Below are 16,780 nucleotides of genomic sequence, written 5' to 3' on the forward strand. Positions count from 1 at the left end.
CTTAATTTTGAATGAGCTAATTTACACACGTTTACAGTATAACTTCTAAAGTACATTTTTTTTCTTTAACAATTTAAAAATACTACACAGCAAAATGTTGGAGAAGTAAAGATAAAATGATCAAATAAAGCTATATCATTTCCTAAACATTTTGTCACCCCAAAGCCCTATTTATTTTCCTCTGGTATAAAAGACGTAATAAAGAGCTTTAAAGACTATACATGAGGAAAAATTGGCAGGATTTACGCCTATGGGAAACTGTCTTTGACACGTGACCTCTGGTTTGGGTCAAGTCGGTACCCGGACTGACTTCTCTATTGCCGTTCCCTGATAACGGTTTACACCGAGAGGAGGACTCGGAGATTTCAATCATTCTACAGCATGTCTCAGGTAAAACCATTAAATATTCTTTATATTAAATAAATTTGATTATCTGAAATGTCGGAAATGAAGATTAAGGATTTGAAAGGCTGTTTTTCCACAGATTCGATTGTGTCTTTCACCAATATTTGAAAGAGAAACTTCTAACTGTACACTATAAATATCTCTTGCTTCTGTTTTATTTTGTTTGTTTGTTTGTTTGTTTTCTTGTTGCTTCTTTTTTATATTAGACTTTTAAAAAAATCAAATTCCTATTTCTAAGTTTGCACAAATAATGAATTATGAAGAAAACAAAAATATAAATATTCTCCATTGTTTTTTAATACACTCACCGATACTTGATTTAGAATCATAAAGAATTGTTGTAAGTTTGGTTAAAGCTTAATTTTGCGGGGGTCTTTTGTTTTCTTGGACACCAGTGAATGTGTACCCTGCATTGACCCGCCGTCCACTATCTGTCTCCGGCTGTCAGATCTCGGTTCCTCAAGTGTTTGTCAAACACGGACTGCGCAACAGACACTCCATCAGATTGTACGACACTGTTATAGAACTAAATTCAAACGGATTTATATATATATTCTGAAGCTCAACACCATGTTTGAATATAAACTACATCAGTAATTCTTTTTAGATTATGAATTTTTTTTTTTGAAGATACAAATGTATTTTTAAGCCATTTATGAAGCAGAAATCTTAAGTAAGAGAAAGTCTGTAAAATCTTAATTACAAATACAAAAAATATTTTGATTTTTTTTGACGATTTTAGGGATGGATTATAAACATTACTTTGGTTTGCACCTAATAAATAAGTGTATTTCCGGTTCTGATTGGTATAATGGAATTTTTAGAGTTCTTGGTGGCGTTAGGATGCGATTACCAGGATCACCGAGAGAGAACATGTCTCTCTTCAATAATTTCAACAAAAAACAAAAACAAAACAAAAAACAAAAAAAAAAAAAGTTTTCATCGCCAATTTATACTTAGATGCCAATTGGTTTGCAGCACATCATTCATAATCATGATACACCGGTTCATTTTCCATAATTAATTGACATATAATGAAGAAAATGATTGTTTTTTTTTCTTATATTTGCATGAATCTTAGTTAAACTTATATCATTCTTATACCAAGACAAACAGAGTAACTTCACACCCATAACACTGGAATAATATTGGTGAAGTTTGCAAGTAATTTTGGTGAAAAGGTGTGCACTAATAAAATATTGCCCAACGGTTTTTCTCAGCGATGGTTTACCCCCTGATTTTAAACCTATTTAAGAAAACTTAAGATTATAGAATTTACGTGGTTCAACAAATTTGTCAAGGTATTTTTATAAATCACAAGAAACATCGATAGTTACTGCATCTTATCTTTTAATTGATTACATAGATATACATCCATGCAAAGTTTTTGTTTTGATTACTAGTATTCCAAAACGTTTGATAAAAGATAAATCGTATTACGAAGTGCTCCTGCATTTTTATCAACATTGTTTATAAATATAAAAAAAAGGACACATGCACCAGAGTTTTGTAGCCAGTGTATTAAAGCTGACTGGTCGTTCTTCTCTTCGCTGGAATGTCACCCGTAATAACCACAGATTTACCTTATCTGAGTCTATGGCCATTCATCACTCGTGGAAATTTACCAAAATCTTTCCACTTATTCCCACAGGTGCTAAAAAATGTTTGAATGAAATATTGATTTGTGTTTTAGTTTTCTTAGTCAGTTTCCATTGTAGTAATTTATATTTTGAAAAAAATCAATGTATTATACAGTTAATTTTTATTGATAAGATATCCAAACATGTACCTTTCACGACTTCAATTATCTTATGTTCTGAATTATATTTCATAAACTATGTTACTGACTATCAGTCAAACTCAAATTTATTTGAAAATGATACTGAAATGTTTAATACTCTTTTTTAAAAATGCTGATTTTCATCACCTGTATTTTGCTGCACAACTTGTCATAAATTCTTCAAAACAACCATTTTGTTAGCATATAATAATATTTAAAACATCATAATAAGTATGAATTAATCAGTATTTATTTTACAAAATCAGTTTTACACAATGTGTCTCATTGCCTTTGGATAAAGCTCTTTTTGTGATTTGATACAATTAAAAACACATACCTTGACAAAATACAACTAGTATGTAAAGTCATGAATATGAATAAATCATTTGCATCCGTCTTACACACATACCCTTTATGTTCATTCTGTTTTTGAGATATTTTTGAATATGGGTATACTTAACATCAACTTCGACAACTTGGTTATTTCTCTAAAAAAGGTATTTTTTATATCATTCAAAGAATATCTATTTTAATTTGAAGTGCTTCATAGCAGTAAAATAAAAGTTTATGGAAAGTTTTTTTTTAATTTAAATAAAAATCTAGTTAATTTTGTACGATTTTTTTGCCCATTCATAAGTGGCTCGCAGTATTTATTTTAACCAACAAATCTTCCAACAATTCATTGGAATTCCCAAGGGTACTAATTGTGCCCCATTATTAGCAGACCTTTTTCTGAATTCATATGAAGCAGAATTTATTCAAAAACTTCTACATGAAAAGAGGAAGTCCCTTGCTGTGGCCTTCAATTCGACATTTATAGATATATCGACGATGTTTTATCAATTAACAATAATAAGTTTCATTCCTACGTTGTTTCGATAAATCACATTGATCTCGATATAAAAGACACCATAAAGTCTGACATATCTGTTTCATATTTGGATGTTTTACTACAGAAAGACATTGATGGCAATTAAACTGACCAAAAACTTTACGATTACTTCAACTTTTCTATCGTCAATTTTCCTTATTTACGGACCAAAATACCATTAATATTATCACCTGCACATGAAGTTTATGTCTCCCGGTTAATAAGATATGCAAGAGCATGTTATTTGAACGAACAATTTCTAAAACAAAGCAGGCTATTGACAAATAAGTTGTTGCCACAAAGATACCAACAATCTCGTTTAAAGTCAACATTTTGCAAATTCTATGGTCGAAACAATTACCTTGTTTGCAAAGATGTCGGTAAGTCGAATGTTGACAGTCGTCTTTCATACAAACTGTTAGACCAATATTTTCACACTAAATTGTCTACGGATTTTTCTTTTTAACCAGTCAAGACAAGAAGCACACTGCGGGTGTGACTGGTCGACAAGGGATGTTTTTCCTGTCCTATGTGGGGTACTCTTTAAAACTTTAATTTTGTTTGGTTTTCTTACCCAGGGAGAGGTGGCTATCGGGGGTTGGTCTAACCAGATAAAGTTTTCCTTTCCTGTGTAGAGTTAGCTGTAGAACTTTTATTTTGTTGAGTTTTCTTACCCTAGGAGAAGTGACGGTTGTTCTAATCAGAGTTCTTCCTGCCCTTTGTAGAGTACGGTTTAGAATTTTTATTTTGTACGATTTTCCTACCCAAGAAGAAGTGGCTAGGGTGGTTGATCTAATCAGATAGAGATCTTCCTGTTTTGTGCAAGTTATACTGAAGGACTCGACAATTATATTTTGTTTTGTTTTTTACTCAGGGAGAAGTGGCCCGCGGTGGTTGGTCTAATCAGGTAGAGTTCTTCCTGTCCTGTGTAGGGTACGCGGTAGGACTCGGCAATGTATGGAGGTTTCCCTATCTCTGTTACAGAAATGGTGGAGGTAAGGCTCCTCAGATTCATTCTTAATCTCTACAGTTATGTAGGAAAGAATCTCAAAGACATGAAACACACTACAAATTAATATTGACTTTTTTTCTTTCTCTCATAATGACAATTATTTGAAACATTAATAAATACACCGAGTTAGTTTTTTTTTAATTCTTCAGTATGTTTTCCTACTTTTTTTCTTTTCATTTTAGGGGCGTTTCTTATTCCCTATATCCTATCGCTCGCCCTGATTGGCCTTCCGGCTTTCTTCATGGAACTGGCTTTTGGTCAATTTGCTTCTCTTGGTCCCATTACAATATGGAGAGTGTGTCCTCTATTTAAAGGTTTTTTTTTTCAATCCAATACTTATCGTAATTATGTCTTCCAATATTAAAGATAATAAACAGATCATTTGAAATGTTAATTTTTTTGATCATCCGATAGGTATTGGTTTTGCTTCCATTATCATTTCTGCCATGGTGTCCATCAGTTATAACGTGGTCATTGCATACGCCATGTACTTTTTGATCGTATCCCTCGTAAACATGGACACTAATGTCCCCTGGGCTACGTGTGGTAATGACTGGAACACAATCTTCTGCAGAACAGAGACTCTGAAAGTCAGTCCGGGCATGAACGAATCCGAGAAGATAAACGTCACTTTAGGTCAGTTCCACCATTTTATTTTAACATCCTGCAGTTTTAATTGGATTGTTGCGAAAAAGAAGCATCACAAATTATTACTGATTAAAAAGAAGGAACTTGTCGTCGATACTATAAATGAACACTGGATTAACTGAAAACAAGAAAAAAGAGAAGGGGTTGTTAGAGGCAAAAGTGTGCTCTAAACGTACATGAATAATTCTAAAAGTCATTTTGCTTCTTTTCTAATCGAAAGCCCTCGTCTCATAGACTGAAAGAAAGTAAGAAGCATTTTTTTCACTTTTAGGTAATTTGAATAAGACTTGTGTCGATAAAGAACTTAATGGGTTAGGGATGAAACGAGAGGATCTGACTTATAATTTCACCTCAATGAACCTCACGGCATGCAGCATTAAAGACATGATCAGAACACCTAGTGATGAATTTTTCAGGTACGTTAAGTATCCACTTGAAATCAGCTAAATATGGGAGATGATTTCAAGTATTACCTTAAATATGTCATCTGTTTCAGTTGAGAGAGTCACTGTGTGAGCCAAACAAATTGGTCACTGGAGATGGGAAGCCATGATAGATGATATGCTGGACACCAACAAATAATTATTTTGTCTCTGTTTCTAGTAATTTTGTCCTGGGTTTGGACCAGACTGATGGAATTGGTGGGATAGGAGATTTAAGTCCTAAACTTGTGGCAGTTCTCCTGTTAGCCTGGCTTATTGTTTTCTTCTCGTTGAAGAAAGGTGTGAAATCCTCAGGAAAGGTTTGTCAGGTTTTCTCTAAATCCCAGTGCACAACATCACTAGACGCACGTTAAACCCTTCATTTCTCATTCGTTCTTTTATGTAAAGACGCACGTAAAACAAAGAAGATAAAAAAATTATAATTACTGTATACTGACGCAGCTTTGAACCAGATTTGTACAAAGACGTGGAAAATAAAACTTGTATCACAAACAGGAAAATCCTCCCCAGATCCCTCTGCTCTAGTTATAGTATTTGTCTTTGGTGAAAAACATTAATGCACATTTTTCCTAGTTTCAGATATGTTGATTGTACCTTTTTAATATATTCCAGAACATTCCTTTAGTTTTTACCTTGACTTAAACATTTTCTTTTTTTTTCATTAGGTCCTCTTCCAGAGCTGAAAACCAACTATGAAATTTTAGGATAATGTATTTAAAAATTCTTCTCTTCTTGTAACATTAGCTTGAGACTATTTCCTTTTCTCTTTCAGGTGATATATTTCACAGCTACATTTCCTTATGTCGTATTAATCATTCTCCTGGTTCGTGGGGTGACATTAGAAGGGTTCGAGAAGGGCCTAGAATTCTATCTCGTTCCAAAGTTTGACAAGTTGACCGACCCAAGGGTAAATAATTTAACAAAATATACACCATTATGTGTTCTTTATTGTCTGTAAAAGTTGTAAATTAGAACTCTAGTAGACACATGAATACACTCCAAAAAGTGTAACTAAACATTCAGAAGATAAGATACCTTGAGTTTCCTGTCCTTAATCTATGCATCCATCAATCATCCAATTGCTTTCAAAACATATCCATAATGAGATTACATGGATGAAATAAATGCACTTAAAATATCATAACAAGCAGCAATTTAACTTCATGGCATTTGTAGGCTAACACAGCCTCTTTTAATAACATTATAATACCATTACCTATCTTGATGTCTTACTCACTTGTTATTTGTAAATACAGGTGTGGACTGATGCCGCCTCCCAGATTTTTTACTCCCTTGGACCAGCTTTTGGCAGTCTCATCACCATGTCCAGCTATAACCCCTTCAAAAACAACTGCTATAGGTAAGTAATATACTAGTATATATCTTTGCCAAGTACAAGAGGAAGGAACGTGGGGTGTCTTTGAGAAAACCCATCCATCTCTGATTGAGTCGTGGTGTAAGGAGTTGATCCTTACGTCGCGGGTTCGAATCCCACTGCGGGACGTGGAGACCGGTCCTTCGGATGAGACCACCGGCAAGCTGTGGCGTCTCCATATGAGTGAAAAATTCAGGGACGTTAAAGAACAAACAAACATATCTGATTGCAAATAACTATTTATCAAACCATAACGATTTCATTTCGGTGGGAAAATGACGATTTCCTTGCCTGAGGGACACAAATCAAATGTTCAATTATCATTCAGCAATAAATATTAGTTACATGATTATACAATGGTAGCAATTGAATAAGATACGATAATATGCTCTTTCAGTCCTTGATACCTTTCTAAGTTAGTCTATATGTTGAGTTATTTATGCCATTGACAGAGACTCCATTTTGGTTGCCATTATCAACTGTGGGACCAGTGTTTTCGCCGGACTTGCCATTTTCTCCGTTCTTGGGTTTATGTCCGTAGTCACCAATAGACCAGTGCAAGAAGTTGCTGCAGATGGTAAAAATTATCGTTGTAGTTTTCAAAACCAAACATGTAGAGTTATTTTTAGCTGACTGTTTACTACATACGATCATCTTCTAGGACCTGGTCTGGTGTTCATAGCGTATCCAGAGGCGATAGCCAGGATGCCGTACCCTCCTATCTGGGCCTTCCTGTTCTTCTTCATGCTGATATTACTGGGACTCTCCAGCATGGTAACCAACACTCTCTGTTCTTCTCATTCAAATACACGTGATTTGTTTTCCTTGGAATAACTCTCATAAGTTAATTAAATCCTACTTTGGTAAAGATCAAGTAATTACTGTTCTGTATTTGACAGTTCGCCATGGTGGAAGCCATCATTTCGGCCTTAGCAGACGAGTATCCCAGAACTCTCCGCAGACATAAAAGTGTCCTCACATTTGTCGTCTGCCTTGCGTTATTTATTGCGGGACTTGCTTTAGTAACAAATGTAAGTCAAACTGGACTAACAACACATTTATTGTAAAAATACTGCTGCAAAGAAGCCAGATCCTCAAGGAAGCTTCTTAAATCATATTTATTTAGTTTATTTCTTAACTTTTTAAATTATGTTTGAATTTACACAGGGTGGCATTTATGTCCTGACGCTGATGGATGCTTACTCCGGAAGTTATTCCCTGTTGTTTGTCTGTTTCTCCGAGTTAGTAGCAATATCTTGGGTTTATGGTACGTACTATAATAATGGTAAAATCACTAGGCGGCTTTAAATGGACTATGAATTAATGTTTCCCGTAATATAGGGCGTAGGTTTTAGGAAATATTGAGTAAAATATTAATGTTTGTTTTTACATTTCTTTCGGTTGGCCTAGGCTCTCAGAGGACAATTAGATATATGGGTTTTTTCACCTTTTTTTAGGCTGGCGTAGATTTTCAGAAGACATTGAGTTGATGCTGGGTTTTAAACCCAATATTTACTGGATAGCTACATGGACAGTAATAGCCCCCGTGTTTATTGTGGTGAGTTTCTTAATATACTTCTTATTCTGCAGAACAAGAGTACCTATCTCCAGCTTTTATTGTCTACATAATGTTCTATGGAACAATAGTACCTATCTCTCCAGCATTTATTGTGGTGAGTTTTTCAATACATCATGTTCTATTGAACAATATTTACATTTCCAACTGTTTTCTCTATGATGAATATTGCGCCCCGTTATTAGCATACCTTTTTTGTATTCATATGAAGCAGAATTTGTTCAAAATCTTGTACGTGAAAAGAAGAAAACACTTGCTGTGGCCTTCAACTCGACATTTAGATATATCGACGATGTATTGTCAATTAACAATGGCTATTTCCGTTCTTATGTCGATACGATATATCCTGGTGAGCTTGAGATAAAAGATACCACAGAGTCTGACACATCTGTTTCATATTTGGATATTTTACTTGAAAAAGACGTTAATGGTGATCTAACAACCAAGCTTTATGATAAACGTGATGACTTTAACTCCTCAATCGTCAACTTCCCTTACTTATGCAACAACATACCTTCATCACCTGCATACGGGGTATATATCTCTCAGTTGATACGATACGCAAGAGCATGCTCTACGTATGTACAATTTCTAAAACGAGGTAAATTATTGACAAACAAGTTGATGAAACAAGAATATCAGCTGTCTCGTTTAAAGTCATCATTTCGTAAGTTCTATGGTCGATACAATGACCTTGTCAGCAAATACAATTTATCATTGAGTCAATGCTGACTGACGTTTTTCATTCTAATTGTTAGGCCATTATTTACACACTGAATTGTCGACGGATTTTTCCGTTATTTCCCGATCATGACAAGGAGCACACGGCGGGTGGGACCGGTCGGCAGGGGATGCTCACTCCTCCATAGCACCTGATCCCACCTCTGATGTTTGGAGATCCGTGTTTGCTCTGCTCCTATTTTGTATTGTTTGATGGACTTTTGAGCCTGAATACTGTTCGTTATCTCTATATATTTCATGTGAAAGTTATAAGTTTTGCCAAGTGAAAGGTCAAGTGCCTAATATCCTTGTCAGCATTGTGTTTGGCGTCAGTGGGCGGGCACGATGGAAATTTACATGGAATGCTTCGTGTATTTCAATTCTAATAGATAGCACTTTTTTTGTTGACCTTTTTATTTTAATGTAAATATAAGGAATCACTGTAGAGTTTGTTGGGTATGTCAGGGACATTAACGTCCACTGGAAATATGGGTTCTATGCAATTATCGTTATCGTTAATTCCCTGGCATACCCAACAAACAAGACAGTGATTCCTTCAATACTCTCCATCCCTCCAGCGTTGATAGTGGTGTTTTTCAGAATATTATGTTGTATCACCAATCACCCCTTTATGTATTTGAAAATTCCAAATTCTGCTTGTTACTCACGAAAAACATCATATCTACAAAGAGTTACAAGTATACAGACTGAAAGGATAGAGAATTTTTTTTATACATTACGTACATAAGAGCACCACTATCTCCGATGTTAATGGAGCTTAGTTTCTCTGTACATCATGAATCCCCAGTGTTTAAAGCGGTGAGTCCTTCAGTACATCATGTTGAGTGACTTTAGTATATATCATCACTCCACTGTTTACAGTGTGTAGTATCTCAGTATATTATTTCGGATTTAAAGCGCTCCGATTATAATAGGTGATATTCAACAATAAGAGGTGTTATTCAACATTAAGGATTTTTTTCATCATATGTTATACGGGTGCATTCTCGTTACAGGCCATCTTGATAGCAAGTGCAATTCGATTCTCTCCTTCACATTACGAAGACTATCAGTTTGAACAGTGGGCTCAGAACTGTGGGTGGGGTCTCGTGGCGCTACCCCTAGTATTCTTATTCGGCATCGCAGCCATTCAACTGATCCGATATCGGGTAAAGTATTTTTTGTCCGTATTTATTCTCAAATTAATTCTTAAACTCTCATTGACTTCAATCAATTTAGCAACTATTTGAACTAGTCCAATACTCTTTTTTTTACACGTACAGGGTTTCAGGAACGCTACTACACCTCACGATAACTGGGGACCGGCGCTTGAGGAAAATAAAAAAGGAAAATACGCAGCTGGTCACACAAACAAAGGATTCGAGGAAGACGAGAAGACAGAAAAATCTGAAAATGGAATAGAAATGAAGAAAAACGGCATCAATCATGACTCTGTCACAGTGCAATTTTAATACATGATGAGCTTCAAAGATAATATGACTGTATATACAAAATGATATTTCACTATGCGAGATTTAATTTGATATACTTTATATGTCATAATATTCTAATATATGAATAAACTATTCAATATTGTGATCATTACTGATTGAATGCGAACATTTTACTTTTAGATTTCGGAACATGTAATATTGATTGTTATATTTTATTAAATTTTATTTCTGTGATGTGTTGATTACAAATTTCAATGTATTCAATATAACCGATTTCTCTTCGCTAATATTACACGACCACCAATCGCTCTAACTTATATCCAAATGATATGAAAAGGATTTCGTTATCGGGACTTCCGAATATGCGTTGGAGGAACTTTTTGCAATCGCTTCGGGGGTAAGTTAAGCTCTTTTTCTTGTATTTTGACCATTTTTTACACACAAAAAAAAATGTGATTCGACTCCTTTTATTAAGTTATTGCCTCAATGTAGCAGTTTGGGCTGAAATTAGTGTTGCAAAGCTGCTAGAACTTTTATTCTGTGAGTTTCGTCACATAAAACTAACCGGTCGCTTCTAAGATCCACTAAAACAAAGTTGCCAAGCGGTTTTGATGTATGTTATTTATGTCATTATGACCCTAAATAATTCTAAAACATTTGTTCCAATATACGTCCTTCTATCTTCATTAGATCAACAGCTAGGAATGGACCCCCCTCCCCATGATACGAGTTATCGGAACCAGATATGATTTATCAAAAAAGGGCTCAACTTACCTTCGAAGCGAATGCAAAAAGTCCCTCCAACGCATATCCGGATGTCCAGATAACGAAATACTTTTCATATCATTTGGATGTGAGTTAGAACTATTGGTGGCCGTGTATTAATTACCAGATAATGAAAGCATTATATTAACCGTTTATATCAAAAAAGTTTTAAAAACTTAGAACATCAAAGTAAAGAATCTGACAATTCAGAAATTGCTTCACTGTGAGATAAGGACAAATTATTAGGAAATTCTGAATTATCTACGGATTACGTCGTTTATCTGATCAGGACAAGAAGCCCACGGCGGGCGTGATTGGTCGACAAGGGATGCTCACTCCTCTTTGGCACCTGATTTCACCTTCAAAGCCAGTCGACCGTAACAGATTCAAAGCCAGTCGACCGTAACAGATTTGTTTCAAGTTTCTGAAAAAGACTATGATACCTGTTTTACAATAAGAGTACCAAATCAAACTTCCATTTATGAATCTTTCGTGAGTTTCCCAAGTGTTGATAAAACGAAAGAAGTCGTTGAATTATTCAGATCATGTGAGAGGGTTACGTTAATGCTGGAGATGTATTTGGAATAGGTTTCCTGATGTCTATAAGCCAAACAATTTCATCCTTTTTTCTGCTAAAAATCGGTGAGCCTTCCCATACTTCCTATAACAGGCTGACCTTCGAGTAAAAGAAAATCATACTGGGCAGAAGAAGTAAGACAATGGGACTAGCGACGCTTTACATGTATGATTCAGTAATGCAAATCTTATGAACTTGTACTTGTTCAAGTAGTAACAGGCATTGGATCAGGTCTGTGGTTGTCAGAGCAAATATTTGGATTGGTCATCGTTATGGTCGATGTAAAAGGCAAAAGGCATGCTTCAGTAGATACTTGGTCTGTCAAAACATTCTAACTAACATCTCAGATCTCATCAGGGCTTCAACAAAATCAGGAACGTCATTCCCAATGTTAAGACATATTAGAGAAAACGAAGAGCATTGAAATGCTTATTGCAACTACAATATGTATAAAAAGTAATTGTTAACCTTCTTTGCCTTTAAATTCCGTAAGATAATTAAAGAATCCCCCTGTCCAGACACAATGAGAATGTAAGCAGAAGATATATACGATTACAGCACGAATGTGAAAATCCAACTCGAAAGTAAGAAATTCTTAGGGTGTTAGAGAACGGGTATAAAATCACAAGATCAAGACAAATATCACTCCCTAGAGTAAGAAATACTCAGAATTATAGAGAAGGGGTATAGAATCATATACAATCACAGCACAGAGACAAAAAGCACCGGTCTAGAGTAATATAGAGAAGGAATATACGATTAGAGCACAAAGTCAGAAAGTCCCTACATTCAGGATGAAAAAAAGGGATATGCAATCACAGGACGGAGAAAATAGATGTATATAGTGAACCTTTCCCACATACATCGAAAATCTTGAAAAAGTTCAATTATTTGCTGCAAGAATAGTTACTGGACTTACAATTATTGCTTCAAGAAATTCATTATATTTGGAAACAGGTTGGGAACCTTTGGAATACAGAAGAAACAGAGCAAAACAAATAACAATGTATAAAATGCACAGTAATTTAGTACTTACTTATATACAAAATTTAGCACCTGGTACAATAGGCAATATTTCAGGGTACACTACTAGGAATTCCTTAAACTATTCTTTGCCAAAATACAGATTAGAATTGTTTTACAAATCATGTATTCCTGATACTGTCAGAAAGTGGAATTCCCTTAATTAGTCTTAAAGCAAGGGAGGCAACTCCTATTTAACTTTTTGAGAACTGTCTGCACAACAATTGTAAAACATCAGAAATATTTTTCAAATGGAAAAAGGTTTTTGAACATAATTCATAAAAGATTAAGAAACCATTGTATTTTAATCTCTGAATTATTTCGCTGTAACTTAATAACCAGTCCAAATTGTTCATGTGGACTTTTAGAAGATGCATACCATCTGTTTTTCGCTTGTAAAAGTTATGCAAAATCAAGGAATTCCTTATTGAATAAGCTATTGCCATTTAATAATTTATATGTTATATATACAGTACATTTAATGCTATGGGGTGATCATTCTCTTACTAATGAACAAAATGCTGATTTTTTTTTAAGATTATTCAAACTTTTCTAAATGAATGTGGTCGTTTAAAAAAAGCTCAACTTTTTACCAATGTAAATCTATGTTTGTACATTTAAAGAAGATCTTATTTTTATCTATTACTACTGTGTATATTTAGTAGACAATATATACATGTATTTAATTTTGGCAAATTTACGAAATTTTGTAATAAGAGAAGACTATCTAAGTTTTTGAACTTGTGTCTAATCCTTTTGACTCTTTGTCAATAAGATATGTTCAGTTCAACCTTTCCCCGTAAGACTGGTTATATAGTAAACTGTCTCCTGGAGAAGCCTCATTGTATTAAGCTATTCTTCCAAGGGGGTGGGGTGGGGGATGAGAGACTCACAATATAGCTATCCCTTTCATAGCAAGGCCTCCCCTTCCACTTTAGTTTCCGGAAAAGCCATTTATGAACACAACATGTTCTGTACTGTCGTTTCTGCATTTTTAATAAAATCTTCTCTGGAAAAAGTCTTAGAAAGTTAAACAACGATTTTGCATTGATTAAAACTTATTCTACTACTGTTATCGCAAAGATCAAAGAGATGCCGCGGCCATTATTCTCCAAAGTACAATTTATATAGATTACAAGCATTTTATATAAGTTTAAAATTACATGCAAATATAATATTGATAGTTTTCTTGCAGAATTCGATTTCTTACAGCTGGAATAAACGTTGGTAAATTGTGTGAACTTAATCTTAATGACCCCAATGTCCTCTTTCAAAAACTTCGGTTATATAGATTTTATTTTTATAATGATGGAAATCTGGGTGTGGGATGGGTTCAGACATATTTTAATTATTTTCTTTTCACCTCAATTTACATTGTTTAATTATGATATATAAACATTTAAGTTCAAAGGGGAAAACATGGACAGAAAAAGCGGAAGCTGATTTTATGTCCGTGTTTTAGGTTGCAGAAAGTATTCATTATAATTATATTCTTAATCAAAAGGGATCCTGATAAAAATATTATTATACATTCAGATATATATTGCACGAATATTAAATACATGAAACATGTCTACCTATTTCGTTTTTTGAAGAAAATCAGAAATATATTACCAATGTTCTCAGGAATTATTCTTCATTGTGTGTAATTACTAATTATACATGTATGTTATGTCCACTTGGGCCTCATTTGTTAACAAGTTCTATTCTTAATAGATCAATAATTTGAAAAACATCCAAATCAAGTAGGTAGGGGGAAGCCTCGCTATCGTTGGTTGGTGGCTAGCCCTGTATCCATTCTTTCCCCCCGGGGTAAGGCCCAATATATAGCCAGTCTTCCGGGGGGAGTCTCACTCACAAACACTTGGGGGCTGGATTTTTCGTCTCAATTTGCCCTAATATGCTACACCTACGTTGGAGATAACGTATTGTGACGTTAAATGACATATAAAATACGTTATATGAACGTTATTTTTTTCTGTTGTTGATACTTTTCCTAAAATACAATTTATTACTATTTTAAATCTTCAAAATTAATTTTTCATGTTTACATGTATAAGATGAAGGGAGAAAAAAAACTAAACTGGAAAAAAAATTCTAATTAATACGTTGACATACTGTAGAGGCCCCTGGTGACGGAGTTGGGGTTCATTGGACGTAATGTACACGGATGTGATACGCGTTCTATTTATAGTTGTTTTGTTTAAGCCCAATTACTGAATTTTTTAAAATAATTCTGAAAAGTTCATTACTGAGTGTAACAAATCAAGAAACAAATAATAAAAAAAAACAATTCAGATAGTAACCTGACGTGTTTTCCGCTTATGGTGACGGAGTTTGGGTAGTAGGGGCCGGATATACACACCACTGCATAAAGGGAGATAACTCTTTTATTTAAGTCCAAAAAAATGTCATTCTTAATGTATAAAAGTGCCACGTGGAAATAAATGTTGACAAAACTATATGTTTCACAATTAATTGTATGTTAAAGTTAGTAAATTAATAGCGAGCGCAGCGAGCGGCGCGAAGCGCCGCTCGCGAAGCGAGCTCAATAGACTAACGTGTAAGAACAGAGAAAATTCGGAATGAAATCTGTACATACGTCAGGCAAATTTTCTGGGGCAACATTCCCAGAATTCCTTCGCTACCAGGGTTCCATGCGAAATTCTTACAAAACATTCAGAAGACCAAGGATAATTATTCATTACCGAGAGATACGTTTACTTTTCTTTCTTTGCAGAGGGCTTAAAAGAAATAAAAAATAATTACATCCACTCTACAACGTATTTCATTTATTATTGCACAAGATCTTTAGTCTCGTTCAACCAGACGCTCGGCTGTCTCCGTAAATTCCGACGTCATGTGACGTCACAGTCTTGACTGTGTCTCGTGCGGTTTGACGTTTGAAGAGGCGGATCCATCAACGTTAGAAGTGTAAACTGTGTATAGGTTTTTGATGGTACAACTGCGCTCGCCCCAACGGTCACACCGTAAAACATATTAAATAAATTATTAACGTTAGCTTACCAGAAATGAAATTGTCATAAACCCCTCCCTTATCATCCCAAGGATTTTGTCATGTATTAAGACCGTCCTTATACCCCTGTCTTTTGATGAAAAGATTTTAAAAGAAAACATGACAGAGTTGCGGTCTTATTTAATTATTTTAACATTTGATTTTGAAACGATTGAAGTGCTACTTTATCGGAATTGTTTTGTCCGTCTGTTTACGACTTGTAAATTACAATAAGACGCGCATGTGCAAGGAGAGAAAAAAGTGGCTGGTAAGTGAAATAATATTTTGTCAGTTTACATGGATTAAAAGTAAAAGTCTTGTATTTATTAGTAACAAAAATTTAGATCACGTGTGGCTTAAGTGCTTTGCTTATTCGGGTTAATTCTGGGCCAAAGCTCTTTTTTGCCTCTGGCCTACAATGTGTAACGTAGAAATTCACTAGTCCGAGATTCCTCTGACTCTAACCTCTGATTTGTACATTTTAACAATGACATTCCACAATATGAAAGTAGGGATTAGAGTGGGAAGAATATAGCATTACTTATTCACCAATGTTTTAATCGTAAATTTTGCTTCCATTGAATCCCAGCTTTTTTAAGCAAATGTTCTTGTTTTTTTTAATGTATGTTAACTGTAACCCACGTAACTTTCTAGCTTGTTTAACACCTATTCACCGTTAATCTGTTCAATTCATAGAATATAATGTATTATGTGTCTGCTTTAACAAATTTGATTGACCACCGTCACCATGCGTCCATCTCTACTATTTTTGTGACTTTCACCTACACCTGCACATCTCAATCTTTATTGCATAATACCTATAAATTTCTCAAACGGTCATTTAGACTGACATTTACTTGTACTATCAGTTCAGGCAATTTTTTACCAGCCTTGACAACAAGACATCTCAGTTATTGGATATAATTTGATCACATGATCGCAAGTACTTCAACATTGTGAAGCAAGGCTTAGTTTTTGGACAAATATGAGAACATAAAAGATATTTTCAACTTCAAAAAGTGTTTATAATGTTTGTAAATTTCCACTGTTAATAAACAAGACTTAGAGACTTACTGCCCATTTGCTGCACTCCCACCTTCACAATGTTTAAGGGT

At 34.6% G+C, this 16,780-nt stretch overlaps 1 protein-coding gene across 1 annotated transcript; it reads left to right on the plus strand.

Moving 5' to 3' along the window:
- The first annotated feature begins 366 nt into the window (after window positions 1–366).
- On the plus strand, window positions 367–10,518 carry LOC133174168 (sodium- and chloride-dependent glycine transporter 2-like). Its single transcript, XM_061309232.1, has 15 exons — window positions 367–390; window positions 3,931–4,051; window positions 4,251–4,382; window positions 4,483–4,704; window positions 4,988–5,132; window positions 5,320–5,458; window positions 5,932–6,066; window positions 6,416–6,519; window positions 6,987–7,111; window positions 7,196–7,308; window positions 7,434–7,565; window positions 7,702–7,801; window positions 7,992–8,092; window positions 9,847–9,999; window positions 10,114–10,518. Exons 1-15 carry the CDS (start codon window positions 382–384, stop codon window positions 10,300–10,302), a joined length of 1,920 nt encoding a protein of 639 aa, XP_061165216.1. The 5' UTR covers window positions 367–381; the 3' UTR covers window positions 10,303–10,518.
- Window positions 10,519–16,780: the final 6,262 nt, after the last annotated feature.

The sequence above is a fragment of the Saccostrea echinata genome, unplaced genomic scaffold (genome assembly GCF_033153115.1).
Source record: "Saccostrea echinata isolate AGI-Se365-2 ecotype Australia unplaced genomic scaffold, CSIRO_AGI_Sech_v1 ptg000057l, whole genome shotgun sequence".
In the NCBI taxonomy this organism is placed as follows: Eukaryota; Metazoa; Mollusca; class Bivalvia; order Ostreida; family Ostreidae; genus Saccostrea; species Saccostrea echinata.